The sequence below is a fragment of the Lepidochelys kempii genome, chromosome 3 (genome assembly GCF_965140285.1).
Source record: "Lepidochelys kempii isolate rLepKem1 chromosome 3, rLepKem1.hap1, whole genome shotgun sequence".
Taxonomy (NCBI): Eukaryota; Metazoa; Chordata; order Testudines; family Cheloniidae; genus Lepidochelys; species Lepidochelys kempii.
In genome coordinates, this window is record NC_136382.1 from 69863359 (window position 1) to 69882140 (window position 18782).

At 41.7% G+C, this 18782-nt stretch overlaps 1 protein-coding gene across 1 annotated transcript in view; it reads right to left on the reverse strand.

The window, feature by feature from the left end:
- Positions 1 to 398: 398 nt before the first annotated feature.
- LOC140908831 (gamma-aminobutyric acid receptor subunit rho-2) overlaps positions 399 to 18782 on the reverse strand; it is a 60574-nt gene continuing 42190 nt past the window's right edge. Inside the window, exons 5-9 of the mRNA XM_073336714.2 lie at positions 11173 to 11255; positions 6885 to 7025; positions 6391 to 6543; positions 4786 to 4982; positions 399 to 713 (exon numbers count right to left, since the gene is read on the reverse strand). Coding sequence (XP_073192815.1) covers positions 405 to 713; positions 4786 to 4982; positions 6391 to 6543; positions 6885 to 7025; positions 11173 to 11255 — 883 coding nt within the window. The 3' untranslated portion in view covers positions 399 to 404. The remainder of the gene's footprint in view (positions 714 to 4785; positions 4983 to 6390; positions 6544 to 6884; positions 7026 to 11172; positions 11256 to 18782) is intronic.

Sequence of the window (18782 nt, forward strand, 5' to 3'; positions counted from 1 at the left end):
GTGGCAGCTGGGTGATTCTTTTGTGGTAGTTGCCCTGGCCTAGATTTCCAGAGGTATTTAGGAACCTAACTCCGATTGAAATAAATGGGAATTGGCACCTAAATCCCTTTGAGGATCTGGGCCCCAGTGCACATCAGGCACTATCAGTATTGTCCAGTATATATATACAGTAGCTGTTGGGCAAACCAAGAGAGCAGAGGGGAGATGGGGATTTGGCGTACAGAGTAATTGACACACCAAATTCTCTGGGAAGCCTTGGACGAATGTGCCCGTTGCAGGACATATCCAGTGCTTTATGCTCCACAGGTACACTAGTCGAACTGTTTTTCTAGCTTAGCAGCCAAACTGAACTTTTTAAAAAAAACATCCACACAGTCCTGTGAAGGGCTTCTGCCTCGGTATGTCTAGCAAAAGACAGACCAGTATATCAAGTTAAAAAATATATAGGTGCCTGGGAATATTATTCTTGAGTATTTATCAATCGCGTGGGTGTTCTGGATGATGCGCAGGCCAACATGGCCTTTCAGCCCTCTCTTTCTCGATGAATTAGATTCATTGCTCATGGCCAAATGAACCACCATCTTGTCCTGTTTTTCTTCCTCAATCACTATCTGGCTTCTTGTGTATCCTGCCAGGCTGTTGGCATCAGATTCACTGTAGGTTCCATCCAGCATCATCGTTTTTGTATTAAGTATTCCACATGTACATGGAAACTGAGAAAGAAACGAACAAGCAAACAATAGTCAAACACTGAATGAAAATAGTGGAGGCAAAGATGAGAGCTTTCTTTTTATGGACAGCTTGTAAACACTGGAGCTGCACATTATAGTTCAGCTGTGATATGGTTCTCTATTAAAGCTTAAGTTTTCTGACACGAAAAGTTGCTGACTAGCCATACTGGTTGCAACTTTATATTGGGTCCGGGTTTGTTTCTGAAATCCTATGTGCTAATTAGGGATGGGAAATTGGTTTGATTGAAATAAAACCTGACCAGGAGTTTTTCCCAGTTAATTCAGTTCCCTCTGGCTGCTTTTGCATTCCTTTTCATGTTCCGTTTCTATGGATATTATAGCGCAAGAGGCAGTAATGTTTGTGGAAACAGCATTTTAAGCAAAGATGAGAAAAATACTGACAGAAAGTAAGTTTTGATGTCATAAATGTAAGTATTCCCTCTGGAAACCTGATTCTAAAGCTTACACATATCCAGCCGGAGAACAGGAAAAATATCTGGGGTGAAACTCATCCCACTGGTTTAATCAAAACAGTTAATGCATCTCGAATTCTAAATACCAAATACTCATAAGCACAGTGCTCATGAACTCACTGACAAAGTAAATAATTTGGCAAATAATTTTGGACAACAAAACAAACTGCTCACAGTCAATTCATAAACTGAAAAAAGAGTCTATTGTCTCAGATCCAGTTGTAGCAAAACGATGTCGCTGGTCAATGCACATGGGCTCAAGTACTGTTACAAGAACTGTGGTATTCTTCAGACCTAGGCTACAACACAGTTGTTCTAAATAGCTTGTTCCCATCAGTGATGGGATTTTTTTTTAGAACTCTTGTTTGGCTACAACCCAATTTAAACTGTGTTTATAACACACTTGCCTTCAAGCTAAGTATAAAATGTAAGTACAGGTGGAACCCATGATCTTTGATCTTTTAAATGTAATTTTATTTTTGTCTCTCTATGAGCAGCCACATTATATTCCTTAATCTCCTAAATCAGGATCTTTAGCATCAGGCCCATTCGTTGACCAATCCAGGATGCAATAGTAAGCACCAGATTGCTACAGGCCAATTGCTGTAGGACCCAAGAGGAAGAGAAATACTGTTGGACCCAGGTGACTCTTAGTCCCCAGGTTAGAGTATGATTTGGCCTGAGGGAAGGTCACAGACAATGACTAGGAGCTGAATGACTCTGATTTATTTAATAGGTGTTGTGTACACTGCCAGGTGTCTAGGAAGATAGTGGGAGGAGAGAGCAAGCCCAAAGTTGAGATGGTTCTGGTCCCAATGTAGTCTTAATCCATCGATGATGTATTCCCATGTACACATGTGCACACACAAATATAGGGAAGAGACGTGCTGAATGACTTCAGGCCACCATACTACCACAATCCATTTCTGGGGAGTGCAAAAATCCAAATTTGGATTCCCTGGGACTTTCACAGCTGAATGGCATTGGCTAAAGAGGTCAACATTTATTCCAGTGAGAGATAATAGTCTCTTGTGTCTCTTAAAGAGCCCTCACTCCACTCAGACACTAAGCCATACTTCCCTATAACCCCATTAGAGATAACAAACACACAGTTTCCTTGATGATCCTTAATGATTATTATTGCCTTGTATCTGAGGGTAAATAAAAAGCTCTTGATTTGTATAATCAGCCTTTTCAGCCTGCTTCCTTTATTGCATGGTGATACAATTCAGTGGAGGGATATCAGCAATTGAAAGAAAATTTGTGACGCAAATGACAAGTTGTGTCATCACTGAGCTGTCCTGAAAACTTACCAGCACAGGCACAAAAACCTACTCATCCTCTTTTTACCCTGGTGACAGATAACGAAAAAACTAATGATATTTTACTTTCCATAAAAATGACCTGCTCTGGGTCAGTAGAATTTATCAAGGCTGAATTATTATTATTTGCTAAGCACTGATGTGTTCAGAGTTTAGACAGGACAGAAAGAGTCTATGTTCTGCGGATCTTATAGTCTAATAGAGAGGCACAGATACAACAAGATGCACTGGAATACCCGAAGGAGTTGGCAGGCTTAAGTGAAGCTTTGTGTGTGTGTGAATAGTTTCCCTGTATTCACTCTCTTCTCCTCTAAACAATGTTGGAGGGGAGAAATCATTAGACATGAATAAGCATTTGTCATGGAAACAATGAGATTCTAGGGGGGATTTGAAAGAGGGAGGAGCATTGGATTGGCATGTCAGGATTTGGAGGTTATTCTATACATAGAGTGTAGAATGGGAGGAGGCACAAAGTGATAATGTTTAAACTTGATACAGAGGGAACTGGTGGAGGGATTCAAAAGTAACGTAATTGTCCAACCATTAGTCAAGCAAGATAACTTTTGCAGCTGCATCTTGGACAGATTGAAGATGCATCAGAGAGAGGATTGCCTCAGTAATCAAGGTGGGAGATAACCAGGGCACAGACAGAAAGGTCGTATTTTTTAAATGGGAAGGAAGAAGCGGCATGGGAGAAGTAGGAGTCAAAAATTACCTGAGGTTGAAAGCCTCAATCATTGTCCAGAAGGATGGTGATTTGATGAATGGCAATGGCGAAGGAAAGGAGGTTTAGGAGGACAAATAAATGTTCAGTTTCAGCAATGTTGTGTGTGATCTGGCAATGAACTGTCCAAGGCATGTTGCAGAAACACTAAGATATGCAGGCCTGGACATCAGGGCAGGCTGAAAGGCAGATTTGTGAATTATCAGCACAGAAATGATAGCGGAAGTTGTATGAGTGGATGAAGCCATGCAGTGACAAGATGTAGAAGAGAAGTGCACCACAAATTCAGTCCTGTGGAACTCCTGTAAAGAGCAGGAGAGCCACCAAGAAAGTATAGGTTCTCAAAAGCCAAAGGTGGACAGATATTAAAGAGGAGGCAGTGTATTGTGGGGTTGCAGAGAGGTATTAGAGAGACTGTAGTACTGAAGGTTGCAGCGGGCTTATGGAGAATAAGAATGGAGCAGAATACATTAGACTCGGTCAAGAAGAGATCATGGGATACCTTGATGACAGCAGTTTCAATGGAGAGGATGGAAACCAGATTGGAGTGAACCGAGAGTGAGGCAAAAGAGAGAAAAGGCAGTAGTAGTGAGCAGCTTCTTCAATTACCTTAGCAGTGTCAGGGAGGTGGAATGGTAAATGGAGAGACAGTTGAGGGATACTATTAGCATGTTTGTGTAACTGGGAAATGATGGAATCAAAGGGACAGCTGGAGGGATGGAAAATAGAGAGTGAGACCTCAGAATTCATAACTGGGCCAAAGGAGGAAAGCTTATTGAAGGCCAAGGAACTGTGGCAGAGGAGCATGAGGTGAAGGAGGCTCATGACAGATCTTGAAGATTCAGGACTGAGGAACAGACTGATTAGAGAAGAGACAGCTAATATTTACACACAAACTCCTTTCGATACCAACCATGAGAAAGGAAGTACAGAAAAGGTATTCAGCCATTAAATGGGCTTTCAGTGAAACAGGTACATTTTTTTTAAAAGATTCTTTTAAATTACCCAACAGCATGCGTGAAAAGCATAAAAATGATTCACTTAGCACCACGGCCTTTCATGGCACATTAAAAGAATAAATATAAAGACTGTTTGTTGCTTAAGTGTGTTTTGTGCCAAAAAACAATTCTACTATTACTTTTATTGAACCCAATATTTAAAATGTACCTGATTGTGAGTTAGAGGTCTTTAATTCACTCAGAATAATCCATTAGCTGTAACTTTAAAAATAAATTGTGGCGACCACAGGGAAATATCACTCTGGATTTCCCCCCTCTTACTCTCCACATATGGTCTCTGCCAAAGTCCCAGGTTGCAAACATCCCCAGTTCTGATCTTTGTTTCGTTCTCTCTTCCTTTTGTATAATCATCATCATCGAAGAGATCAACTCCTGTTTTTGTGGTGTCAGTACTTCAGTGTCAGCTTCAGCATTGTAGACAAATTAATCACACACCATGAATGTCAGAGTTTTCCCATTCCGTTTCCCAAAACACCCAATATAGAGCATGTCACATCTAAAAAGATTGTCTCTCACCTTCTCTCGCAACTTCCTTTCCTTCCGTTCTTGCACTGTGGTAAGGTAGTTCACTGCTGCATATTCCAACACTGAGAGAAAGACGAACACAAAACTGACCCAGAGGTAAATGTCCACAGCTTTGATGTAGGAAACTCGAGGCATGGAGGCGTTTACACCAGTGATGATTGTTGACATGGTCAGCACTGTGGTTATCCCTGGAAAAATCCCCACAAAAATGTACTTCATATGCTAAATATAGTTCAGAAGGCATCTACTATTAATTAGTTTTGTCTCAAAATACGGTACTATACTCAGCACCATTCATAGCCTCTAGAAATGATTTATTAGGTCATCTTGTCTAGCTGCCTCACAATGCAGGATTTTCCCCTACACTGCGTTCCTGAGCACTCTGTCTAGTCAAATTTTTAAATGTAATGGAGCAGCCACCACTTCCCTTGTGATTCTCTTTAACTCTCTAGTGTTTAATTAGGAAGTGATGCTTCAGCCCTAACCTACAGGGACCACTCATTAGATTGCCATTTAGTCATTTTTTTCTGCTTTAGCTATCATCCAGTGTGCCAGTGATGATAAGGACTCTTGGTTCACTGAGAGCATCAATTTGTTTTACACGGTTCACCAAACAGCAGTCAATGACCAAAGACTTTTGGTCACTGCTGAAGTGGACTTGACTGGAATCATTGTCTCAAAAGGGAAAGCCATTTATGTTAAATCTTGTGTGTGAGTGTGGAAATGTCTTGCATGACATGATGTGACAGAAAAGTCATCATGTGCTCACCTTAGCTAAGGTAATTGAAAAGTTTTTAATGGCATCCACTGTATCCATAGTATACATTTTACAGTTAAGCAGGTACTCTGTGGTGATAAAAGTAAAATACTTTCCCTAATTTTCACCAGTTTGCAATAGCCGCTTAACAATTGAGTGCCAGAGCCAAAGAGCATTTGTGTGACTTTAATCAGGTCTTTCCAAACTAGTGAAGTTCTGTCACTTGAGCAGACTCTGCTGCTTTTTTCAGATGCTTGTTACAGTGTGTAGCTCTATAAGTATCACAAACTATGGGAGTAACATGCTATTTTTACTCTGTATTTATAAGAAGTCATATGCAGTCATATTCAGAGAGATACACTAGACTTTTCATTACATCTCAGTCTCTCTCTGACCTAGACATTAATAACTGAGCACATCTGTTTCTTTTTTTGTTTTTTAAACAAAAGAAATTCCAACAGTCCTGAATTAGACAAAACTCTCATTTATTTTAAAGCCCATTTCAGGACTGCTAGGTTGGGTCTATAATTAGAAATCTTGATTCACTAGTTCACAAACACTGGAATCTCTTTTCTGTGCTTCCATCTCTTTTTAAAATACAGTTCCATCTTCTGCCCTGATTTAAATTCAGATCTAGAAGATTTATCAATCACAAAGAATCAATTCAACAATGAAGAACATAAGACAAAGCACAGGCCTTAGACTACTTTAATTATCAGATAAAATACACATGTATTTTCCTAGCATATTTAACAAATGAAACAGAGAATTCCCCCTCCCCCTACTCTTCCAAATTCAAAGGTTTTGCCACACTCATGGTTGATGTTAATTGCCCTCACCTAGTGACACTCTAGCAGGTACAGCTCTGCGATCAATCCAGAAGGACACCCACGATAGCATGACCATTAGAGTGGCAGGGAAATAGGTTTGGAGCAAGAAGAAGAAGATGTGGCGGTGTAAAGTGAAATTTATGTATAGTCTATTGTACCATCCTGTTGGGAAGGGGAAAAAGTGTCATGAAGAGCATTTTAATGACACATACAGAGCTGCTACATCTTTCAGAAAATCATATATTTACTTTAGAAGAGTAGACAACCTATAATTGTGAATATATTCAGGGTGGGGGGATTCTATATTCTTCAGATCGTTCACAGCACATAAACTATAATGATCTATAATCCCAAAGATGACAAGGGCAAAGGGAAAGAGACAAGGACTATTACTCAAGTACTTCTTACAAAAATTTCATTTAAATTTCACCTGGCAAATGTTTGAAATTGAACTATAAATATATGGCAAAAGAATAATAAAACCATTTTAAGAAGAATGATACCAGTGCTACTGTAGAAAGCAAGTCTGGAAGTAGTATGAAACTTTTGTATCAAAAACTGAGACAAGGAAATCTTCTCATCGGTTTTCAGGGATTCATTCCCATTTTTCCAGTAAAGCATCAGATCTTCATCAGTGTAAGCATCTTCAGAAAAAAAGAAAAGAAAAAAAGACACAATGTGACTTGGCTTTAGGATATTTCACGTAAACAGTCAGTATTAAAAGTTACTATGTGTGGATAAGGAACATATTAGTGAGATTCACAAATGATTCTAAGGCCACAGTCCTGCATTGTGATCTGCTTGGTGCAAGGGTCCATGTTTCATGGACTCTGGTGCAGGATCAGGCTCTGAATTAGGGAATATCACAAATACTAGTGAGGACAGACTAATAATGCAAAAGGTACTAAGGAGGTTGGAAGTATGGGTGGAAAATAACATTGAATTGTGTTTGGAAAAAATGCAGATGAATGTATCTGCAGAAAATAACCTGAAACACAGATACATCTTTGGAATGCAGTAATGCCAAATAAATAGGATTTTTAATGGACAGTAGATTAAATAAGGATCTTGCCCTATGATGTAATGTAGCAGCACAAAAAGCCAAACAAAAGACATCACATCATGGTCCATGTCCGCCTTTATACAGCACTGATGTATAACTAGAATGGTACATTTCTGATCACCACACTACCAGAAAAATGTAGACGAATTAGTGAAGATTCAGAGACGAACACCAGAATTGATTAAGGGGCTGAAAAGATGGGTTTATGAGGAAAGTTTATAGGAAGTAATTATGATTAATCTGGCCAAATTTAGGGGGAAAATGAGAGACAGCCATCTAAAATCTTATTTGAAAGATGTAATTGAAGGTGAGAGGTATCACCATAGGTAACAAGTCAACAAATATTTGAAGGGTATAAACACAAAAGAGAGAGAGGAATTATTTAGTGCGATATATGAGCATAATGAGGGAAGAAAGGGATGAAATTTAGCAAAGGAAAATTGAGGCTAAATATCTGGAGAAACATCAGAACAATTAGGTAACTGGTCTTGGGAGACTGATGAATAATCTCCTGAGGTTAGCAGTGGAAACACTGTTGTTTAAGACATTTAGGGCTGGATTTACAAAAAGGATTCAGGCACTTAATTGCCACTTTAGGTGCCTCGATCCCAGAATCAGGCCCCAGTGGGATTCACAAATTCAACTAAAATTGCTCAGTGCCTAAATTTTTCCAGTAAAAGTTCCTTCAACACTTATGTTTCTGCCTTTGCACATGTGCGCTGCAGCCCCACGCCAGATGTCCAGATGCCTCAGCCCCAGAGCGACGCATGAATCTAGAGAAGACAGGCTTTCCTTTGCCTAACTTGCTCAGACTTACCCAATGAGGCCCATATAGACAGGCTTACACAAAACACCAAAGGAGGAGAAAGAGGATTTCCCTCATAACTTTTTAGTTCAACGGTAGGGTGACCAGACATCCTGTTTTTAAAGGGACAGTCCCGTAATTTAAGCCCTCCTGCAGGTGTCCTGACTTTTTCTTAAAAACAGGCAAATTGTCCTGTATTTTCTATCCCTCCTCCCCACATCAGTACTGACAGGTCCTGCTGCTGGCCAGATCCCTGCTCATCAGCCACCCTCCCACCAATGAAGAAAGGAGTACTTGTGGCACCTTAGAGACTAACCAATTTATTTGAGCATAAGCTTTCGTGAGCTACAGCTCACTTCATCAGATGCATACCGTGGAAACTGCAGCAGACTTTATATATACACAGAGAATATGAAACAATACCTCCTCCCACCCCACTGTCCTGCTGGTAATAGCTTATCTAAAGTGATCATCAGGTGGGCCATTTGGTGAGTGGGGGAGAAGGGGGTCCAGTGGCCGACGATGGGGGTGGATGTGCAAGGCGGGTGGCAGGGCAAAGCTGCAGCATGCAGGGCCAGCTGATCCATCAGCACAGCCCTCGCTGTATGCCGGCTCTCGGCCAACAGGGCCCTGCCCCCACCCCATCCCATTTCCAGCTGGCACTGGCTGTGTGCTGAGAGTTGCGGTGGCTGATGAGTGCGGACAGACACCAGGCAACAGCCAGTTACATGTCACCCCTGTTTCCCACCCATCAGCCCTTTACGTGCTCCCCCTCTCACTGTCCTCTTCCTGCTTTGTCCCTTTGCCCCCCTGGAACCCCATTGCTCCTCCATATCCCCATCAGTGGGACGTGTCCCACTCCCAGGGCTGTGCGGAAATTAAGCTTCTGGTCAGAGCACTCAGCTCAGCAGCAGCCTGGCCAGCAGGCTCCCTCCCTTCCCCACTGCCAAGACCCTCCGGCTCAGGGTGCTCGCCAGAAGGAGGCAAGCTCTCCATGTGTCAAAGCCCCACCCAGCGCTGGCATGGGGAAGCCTCTCTGCCCCTCAGCTAAACTCTGGAGTGGTGGGGGGGGGGAGAGGGGAGAAGCAATTTCCCGCTTGTTCATGGCCCAAACCTGCAGGCTCCACAGCAGCCTCCAGGGCAGGGGCTTAGCACCCTCTTCACACACCCCCGACCCCAGCCCTGGGTCTTGCCCCCAGAGAGTGTGGGGCTGCTCTGTCCCCTAGGCACCCGCCCCTGCTGAGCCACCTCTCTGGCCAGTTCGCTGAAGCCCCTGCAGTCAGGTTCCCTGGGCCCTGGTGCACAATGCATCCTTAGGGCTCAACCCCTTCCTGCCCGCACTGTAGCCGGTGGGGACAGGAGGCAGCTGGGTTATGTCATTGGCCAGCAGCAGCCTCGAAGTGTTAGCTGCCTTTCAACACTGTGCAGGCAGGAAGGGACAAGCTGCTTCCAGCCATGAGGGTGAGAGAAGAAGAGATTAGCTCTGCAAAGACAGGGGCCAGGTCATCCCTTTCCCCCATCCCCTCTGCGTCTGGAAGCAGCTTCTGTCCCTTCCCTCCCACACAAGGCCGAAAGGCTGCTGCTGGCCACATTCTGGTGTGAACCCTGGCAGAAACTGGGGTGGGGGGTGAGTATGTGACCCTGCATGCCGCAACCCCACACACCTGTTGCCTCGGGAAGACGCAGCACCATGTGCCAGGAGAGGCGGGTCCATCCCAGGGGCCCAGCCAGGCATGGAGGGCAGAGAGCGCTGGGCAGGGAGGGTCAGGTTGGTCGGTCGATCACCCCCCGTGTGAGAGAGGTGAACGGGAGTGTGTGTGTGTGTGTGACCTCTCCCTTGTGAACCCTAAAGCCTTAAAGATAAGAATGTAAATAAAAAGAATCCAACTACGCAGTATTTCTTTTTAACGGGAACTCAGTCAACTTGAACGTTTGTACTGCATAGTTCTGTTGGATTGCTGCTGAACTCGCTTGAATATGAATAATTTCATCAGGTGTCCTGCATTCAGCAGAAGAAAATATGGTCACCCTATCCAGGGGATAGGACACGCACCTGGAATGTGGAAGTTCCCTGGTTCAAGTCCCCCCTCCACCTGAGGAAGCAACAGGATTTGAACAGGGATCTGTCATCACCTCTAAGGTGAACGCTCTAAGCACTGGGCTATGGGATATTTTGATGTGGGGTTCCCTCAGTCTCACCTGTTGCACTCTGGAGGGACTGGATCTTGTGTCTCCCACCTCTAGAGATGAGTGCTCTATCCACCAGTGAATAAGGAGCCTATGTGCTTAACCCAGGTTTGTAAATCCCAGTGATTTTCTAGGTACCTAAAAGTTTCTTTGTGAATCCAGCACTTAAGCATGAAGGCAACTTCATGCCCCTGGTGAGTCCCATTAAGTTGAACTGAATTACCCAAGTTGAACTCAGTGGGACTGCTCATGTACTTTAGTACTTGCAGGCTCCGGCCTATCATTTGTAAAGCACGTTAGAGTCTTTGGGGATGAAAGGTACATAAATTGAAATTGAAAAGAGTAGCAATTGTCCTCCATGATGGTTTCAAACATCATCTCCCAAACAGAGCCAACCAACACAACAGGAATTCTGAGTTTTCCCTCCAAGCCAGTATGTCGTAATAGTCACCGGCCCATGGAGTAAGACCCAAGTTTGACTTTTGTTGTTTTTAATTTGTGTCATCTACTACAAACGCGCTCTCTCTCTCTCACATACACACACACGCTCCCTCCCTTCACAAATAAGGACCTGATCCAAAGCCTATTGACTCAGTGGAAAGACACTCATTGACTTCAACAGGCTTTGACTCAGGGCCTAAAATATTATTTTTCTTTATTCTGAAGTATGTATAACCTACCAATGTGTACAGTCAGCTAAGGGGGACTTGCAGCTAAGAACATCTATACAACTTACAGCTTTCCAGCTCCAGAGAACAAGTCTGTGAGTCCAGGGGAAATCGACTGAAGTCCATGTTACACATCGCTGTCACTGTGATCCTAGAAATCCAAACAGGAAAGGTTACTTCCTAAAAGAGATGCTGTATTCCAGAAAAGGTAGTGGAAATGTGTCACAGGGCATGGAAAATATAAATTTTAAATATATAAAAATCATTTCCCAGCTTTAAAAACAGAAACTATGCATAATGTGTTCACATAAAAGAACTAAGAAACTTCCTAATCAGTACAGAGGCCCTGCCCTTCAAATGTATACATGGTTGGATGTGCGCAGGCCATGTGAAGGCTTACACCACATCTGCATGCTTATGATTTCCATAATTGGTGTGGGGCAGTTTGACTCCCAGTCCAGTTAGAGTAGCTTTCAGGGACTGTCGTAATAGACTGGGGCCCCTGAACACTACTGCAACTCAAACAGCAAACAATAATAATATTTTTAGTGTATTTGAGTGTTGTGGCAGGGTCGGCCCAGATGGCTACAGGAGAGTGATAGAAGGCAGCTATATTAGCCCCAGATTAAGCAAGTCTCTTTTCCCTGGGTAAGGTAACAGGGGCGGTTCCAGAACAATCAGGAACTTGCTGGAACCAATTAAGGCAGGCAGGCTAATTAGGACATCTGGAGCCAATTAAGCAGCTGCTAGAATCAATTAAGACAGGCAGGCTAATCAGGGCAAGTGGTTTAAAAAGGACCTCACTTCAGTCAGTGAGGGGTGTGCAAGGAGCTGAGAGTGAGAGGGTGTGCTGCTGGAGGTCTGAGGAGTACAAATGCTATCTGGCATCAGGAGGAAGGTCCTGTGGTGAGGATAAAGAAGGTGTTGGGAGGAGGCCATGGGGAAGTAGCCCAGGGAGTTGTAGCTGTCACACAGCTGTTACAAGAAACACAGTAGACAGCTGTGATCCACAGGGCCCTGGGCTGGAACCCAGAGTAGAGAGCAGGCCCAGGTTCCCCCTCCCCCCTGTTGGATATAAGAGGAGTTGACCTGGACTGTGGGTACCACCAGAGGGAAAGGTCCCTGGCCTGTCCCCGACTCACTAAGTGGATCAGCAGAGACTGTGGGGATTGTTCTCCTTCCTTTTCCCCATGCTGGCCAGTGATGAGGTTAGCTGAGTGAACGGCAGGTTTGAGCCACTAGCAAAAGTGGCCAAACTGAGGGCTGCTGTGAACCTCTGAGGCGAGCAAATCTGCCCATAAGCGCAGGACCCACCAAGGCAGAGGAGGAACTTTGTCACAGTGTGTTTTATTGAATCTCTGTCTTATATTAAATTGGTTTCTTATTTAAAAAAATATTTCACTGGCGTCCAGAATATGATGCTTCCTTTATGTCCAGCAAGGTTCAAGCTTCCTGTTCGTCCCTTATTTTGCTTTCACTCTATCTCAGTCACCACAACAAAGCTGCCTGAGTTCCACATGCATAAATCAGCAACATAAGCATGAAAGGCCCCTCCATCTATGTACTATTAGGGGAAAGCTGCTTTTCTTAGTGCTGGATCAATCTTGTTTAAACTGTGAGAGCTGATTATTATTGGTGGAGTGGGAGGCAGCTATTTTTCCAGTCGTAAGATTTGCCTCTGTTAAATTCACATCTGACCTCGGGATCTGAAACAATCCCGGCTTGAGTTTATAAATCTGAATCTAATCAGCCCTATTATGTAATAACTTTACCAGGGAACCAGGAGGTTTTTTCTAATGAACTGATTTGAAGTGAGGCTCTAGATTCAGTAGGGACAGTCCAGATGTGAGTGATCACTTTAAAGTTTATAGCCCTGTTTATGCTGCCTCTGACTACTTCTCTGGTTCATTTCAAATGTTGACAAAGAACCTTTCTGCTGATCAAGGGATTATGGGCCAAATTCTGCCTTGACGTACACACTGATCACCCCAATGAAGTAACTGGAGTTGTATGGTTTATAAATCAGAGCAGAACTTAGCCAAAGCAGATTTTTGGAGCTCAGACTTCGGTCAGCACAGCTATCATGGTAACAATTTCTCATAAGAACGGCCATACTGGGTCAGACCAAAGGTCCATCAAGCCCAGTATCCTGTCCTCTGACAGTAACCAATGGCAGGTGCCCCAAAGGGAATGAACAGACAGGTTATCATCAAGTGATGCATGCCCTGTCACCCAATCCCAGCTTCTGGCAAACAGAGGCTAGGAACACCATTCCTGCCCATCCTGGCGAATAGCCATTGATAGACCTATCTTCCATGAATCTATCTAGCTCCTTTTGAACCCTGTTATAGTATTGGCCTTCACAACACCCTCTAGCAAGGAGTTCCAGAGGTTGATAGTGTGTTGTGTGAAAAAATATTTTCTGGTGTTTGTTTTAAACCTGCTACCTATTAATTTCATTTGGTGGCCCCTTGTTCTTGTATTATGAGAAGGAGTAAATAACATTTCCTTATTTACTTTCTCTATACCACTCATGATTTTGTAGACTTCTATCATATCCCCCCTCAGTCACCTCTTTTCCAAGATGAAAAGTCCCAGTCTTCTTAATCTCTCCTCATACGAAAGCTAATTCTATACCCCTAATCATTTTTGTTGCCTTTTTCTGAACCTTTTCCAATTCCAATATATCTTTTTTTGAGATGGGGCGACCACATCCGCACGCAGTATTCAAGATGTGGGCGTGCCATGGATTTATATAGAGGCAATATGATATTTTCTGTCTTATTATCTATCCCTTTCTTGATGATTCCCAACATTTTTGTTTGCTTTTTGGACTGCCACTGCACATTGAGTGGATGATTTCAGAGAACTATCCACAATGACTCCAAGATCTCTTTCTTGAGTGGTAACAGCTAATTTAGACCCCATCATTGTATATGTATAGTTAGGTTATGTTTTCCAATGTGCATTACTTTGCATTTATCAACATTAAATTTCATCTGCCATTTTGTTGCCCAGTCACCCAGTTTTGTGAGATCCTTTTGTAGCTCTTCACAGTCTGCCTGGGACTTAACTATCTTGAGTAGTTTTGTATCATCTGCAAATTTTTCCACCTCAGTGTTTACCCCATTTTCCAGATTGTTTATGAATATGTTAAATAGGACTGGGGCCAGGTACAGATCCCTGAGGGACACCACTATTTACCTCTCTCCATTCTGAAAACTGTTCTCTACAGTGTTGTCCATCATAGTTAAATACTATGTAACACGGCTGTTACTCTGAAACCTGTCATAGTTAAATACTGTATAACTTTGTATCATTACAATATGCCTTTTTCCTTCCTAATACATGTAGTTATTAACAATTCCTTAGTCAGAGACAGCACAGAAACTCAACCTGTCAATAAGAGATCCCCTCAATTAATGTACATTATAGACCAAATGGTCTTGAATTTATAAGTCCCTAATGTGATTTTGTGAATCCTGCTTATGTGCATACTGTCGGAAGACCACAAGGAAAGTATATTCATACTGCCAAGATGCATATTTACTTTATCTTAACATTGTGATGATATTGTGAAGCAAATTAAAACAATGTGCCCAGTTTTTTTATCTGCTGTATGTTGAAATTGATGAGCAATAGTTCCTAAGAAATATAATTATTTTATTAAAACAAATGTGCATTGCATATGTCATTCCCTTTTCCTGGTCTACTCTCTCTCTCACTTAGGTACTTATATGGCCCCTATTGCCTGAGTATCTGAGCATCTCATGAGTTTTATTGTATTTATCTTCCCCAACACCCTTGTGAGGTAGGGAAGTGCTATTAACTCCATCTCCAAGCGGTGCTTCTCTGCCTCTGCCTCCAAGCATTTCGCCTCTTTCCTCTCCTCTGCTTCCAACTCCAAGCGTTTTAAGGCTATCTGTCTGTCATGTTCTTTTTGTCTCTCTTCAGCTTCAAATTTAGCTAATTCTAGTTTCTGTTGGACCTTGTTTTTTGACATCCTAGCTTCTGCTTGCCTAGCTTACCCAAGAACTAAAAAGGAAAAAAAACCTGCTTGTGAATTTCCTGGCTGTAGCTAACACCTTTGTTTAAAAAAAAACCCTAACACCTTTTCCTCCAGGCAAAGAAAGAGAAAAGGAAAAAAAACCTCCAGCTGTTCTCAGCTCCTGCTTTCCCCAAGCAGCTAAAAGAAGAAAAAAGAATTCCTAAGGTTTGTGCTTCTGATTCAAAATTATCTCTGGTTCCAAATGATCCCACCGCTCTGCCACCATGTCAGGGTTCCTTCCCCACTCTCAACTTTGGGGTACAGGTGTGGGGACCCACAGGCAAGACCCCCTAAGCTTATTTTTACCAGCTTAGCTTAAACTTTCCCAAAGCACAAAGTCCACCTTGTCCTTGAACAGTATGCTGTCACCACCAAGTGATTTAGACAAAGAATCAGGGAAAGTTCCACTTGGAGTTCCTGTTCCCACAAAATATCCCCCTAAGCCCTAACACCCCCTTTCCTGGGGAGGCTTGAGAATAATATCCTAACCAATTGGTACAAAGTGAACACAGACCCAAATCCTTGGATCTTTGGACACTGAAAAAAAATCAATCCATTCTTAAAAGAAGAATTTTATTTTAAAAAAAAAAGAAAAGGTAAAAATCCCCTCCTTAAAATCAGTTTGGAAGATAACTTTACAGGGTAACAAAAGATGCACAAAACACAGAGGAACCCCTTCTAGACTTAGTTTCAAAGTTACAACAAAACACGGATAAACCTCCCTCCAGCAAAGGGAAAATTTACAAGTTGAGAAAACAAAGATAAACTAATACGCCTTGCCTGGCTGTACTAACAACTTCTGTAATATGAGAGACTGGTTCAGAATGGTTTGGAGGACATGGATTGATGTCCCAAGAGCGAACGAACACAGAAACAAAGAACCCAAAACAAAGCCTCCCACCCCCCAATGTGAAAGTATCTTTTGTCCCCATTGGTTCCTTTGTTCAGGTGCCAACCAGGTTATTTGAGCTTCTTAACCCCTTACAGGTAAGGAGGAATTTTAGGCTACCCTTATGGTTAAGACAGCCCCCATTGCCCAAGTATCTGAGCATCTCATGAGTTTTATTGTATTTATCTTCCCCAACACTCTTGTGAGGTAGGGAAGTGCTATTATGCTCATTTTACAGATCAGGAATAGAGAAACTAAGGCCCAGATTCACAAAGTTACTTAGGAGCCTAAACCAGATTTAGGCGCCTAACTCCCATTTGTAGAGTTCACTACAATCCACAAAACTCCTTTCTGGCTGCCACCTAACCCTTTAGGTGCCTAAATTCACTCAGTGCCTAAAGTTTCATTATAAAAGTTCCCCAGTTTCTGCCTCTGGGCATGCACATTGCTGCTTCACTCTAGCTACACAGATGTCTATCTCCCCTCTGAGCCCTAGAGTGATCCACAAACCAGGGGAAGGTAGATGGAGGAGTACCTAACTCACCCATGGGGACCGATTCAGTAGGTCTGCTCTGAACCTGCCTGCTGGATTGGGTCCCATTCAAAATCCTCATGGTAGTGAGAAAAGTGAGATTACAAGTTTGGCTGATGAAGTTAATAGTGTTGGTGTAATATATTTAGACTTCTGTAAGAATTTGGCTTAGTACCACATGACATTTTGATTAAAAAACTAGAATGATACAAAATTAAAATGGCACACATTAAGTGGATTAAAAACTGGCTAATTGATAGGTCTCGATCTAACTATAAACAGCATAATCGAGCAGGTGTGTTTCCAGGGGGGTCCTGTGGGGATCAGTTCGGGGCTCTATGCTATTTAACATTTATATCAATGATCTGGAAGAAAACTTAAAATCATCATTGATAAAGTTTGCAGACAATGCAAAAACTGGGTAACTAGTAAATGATGAAGGGGACAGGTCACTGATTCAGAACAATCTGGACCACTTGGTAAATTGGGAGCAAGCAAACAATATGCATTTTAATATGTCTAAATATAAACATATATATCTAGAAACAAAGAATGTAGGCCATAGTCACACAATGGGAGACTTTATCCTGGGAAGCAGTGACTCTGAAAAAGATTTGGGGGATATGACAGATTAACAGCTGAACATTATTTCCCAGTGTGACACGTATGGCCCAAGAGCTTATGTGATCCTGGGGACGCTTCATAAACAGGGGAATCTCAAGTAGGAGGAGAGAGATTATTTTACCTCTGTATTGGCTACTGGTGGACCACTCTTGGAATATTGTGTTCAGTTCTGGTGCCCACAATTCAAGAAGGATGATAATAAATTAGAGATGGCTCATAGAAGAGCCATGAGAATGATTAAAGGATTAGAAAAATAAATTCAAGGAGCTCAATCAATTTAGCTTAATGAAGAGAAGGTTAAGGGTTGAGTTGTTTAGTCTACAAGTATCTACATGGGGGGCAGGAAATATTTAGTAATGAGCTCTTCCATGCTGCAGAAAAAGGTCTAACACTATGCTGTGGCTGCAAGTGGAACCTAGACAAATTCAGACTAGAAATAAGGTGTACATTTTTAACCGCGAGAGTAATTAACCATTAGAATAATTTACCACGGTTGTGGTGGATTCTCCATCAATGACAATTTTAAAATCAAGATTGGATGTTTTTCTAAAAGTTCTGCTCTCGGAATTATTTGGGGAAAGTTCTATGGCCTGTGTTATACAGGAGGTCAGACTAGATGATCACAATGGTACCTTCTCGCCTTGGAATCTATGAATCTGTAAATTTGGTGCTTCTTTTTGCTAACCAGGAGGATACACTGTATCTATATACATTTATTTAAGCTATGATATCGCTTAATTTACATTTATTCAGTTTCTTAACCTTTACCATTTTTGTGTTAGAAAATGGTTAACAATGCAGTTCTTGTATATTAGATGACGATTCATTTTTATGTGTGATTTGTGTCAAGTTCTTTGAATAGAAATTCAAATTAAATTTAAAATGCCCGAAAATAGCATTTTAAATGTTTTTTTATTTGTTAAATAAAACTACCTTAACTATCATGGATCCATAAGAAAAATACAGTAAGTTTACTAAAAACGTGTTTTGCATTTAAAACCAACTGATTTATTAAAGAAAGGAAGTAGTTAGTGAATTGGACTGATTGTTTCTGGTCACCAAGTCAGGTGAGATTTTAGAACTAGTAGATCTCATTCTCTCCCATCTAGTTTTTATTAATAGATTTGAAGAGGCAAAACAAGGTTTCCGGGTTTTTTCAATTCCCACTGGTTTTTTAACTTTTAATTAACTAGTCAGCGAACTGAACTAGTTGAATAAACTGAAATTAAAAAAAACATTCTCCCTGCAACTGCAGAAAAGGCTACTTGCTGTCAAAAGCTGGATTAGCACTTCAACAAATTCTGGTTTCAGGTGCTTCACCTGACTTCCAACAGGTGAAGTGGGTTGACTTTATTTAAACGTTGCAAGCAAACATATACTCTTTAAATTATTAATTTGTATTTAATTTAAATGATTTCAACAGATTATTTTAACTTTCAGCCTTAACATAAGTAGTCCTAATTTTGAATTTAATTTTAAATAGGTGTATTTTTTAAAAAAAACCTGTTTTTAATTTACATTTAAAAAAAAATCTCATTTACATCAAAACCCAATTTAAATTTTAAAAATCCAATTTTTAATTTAA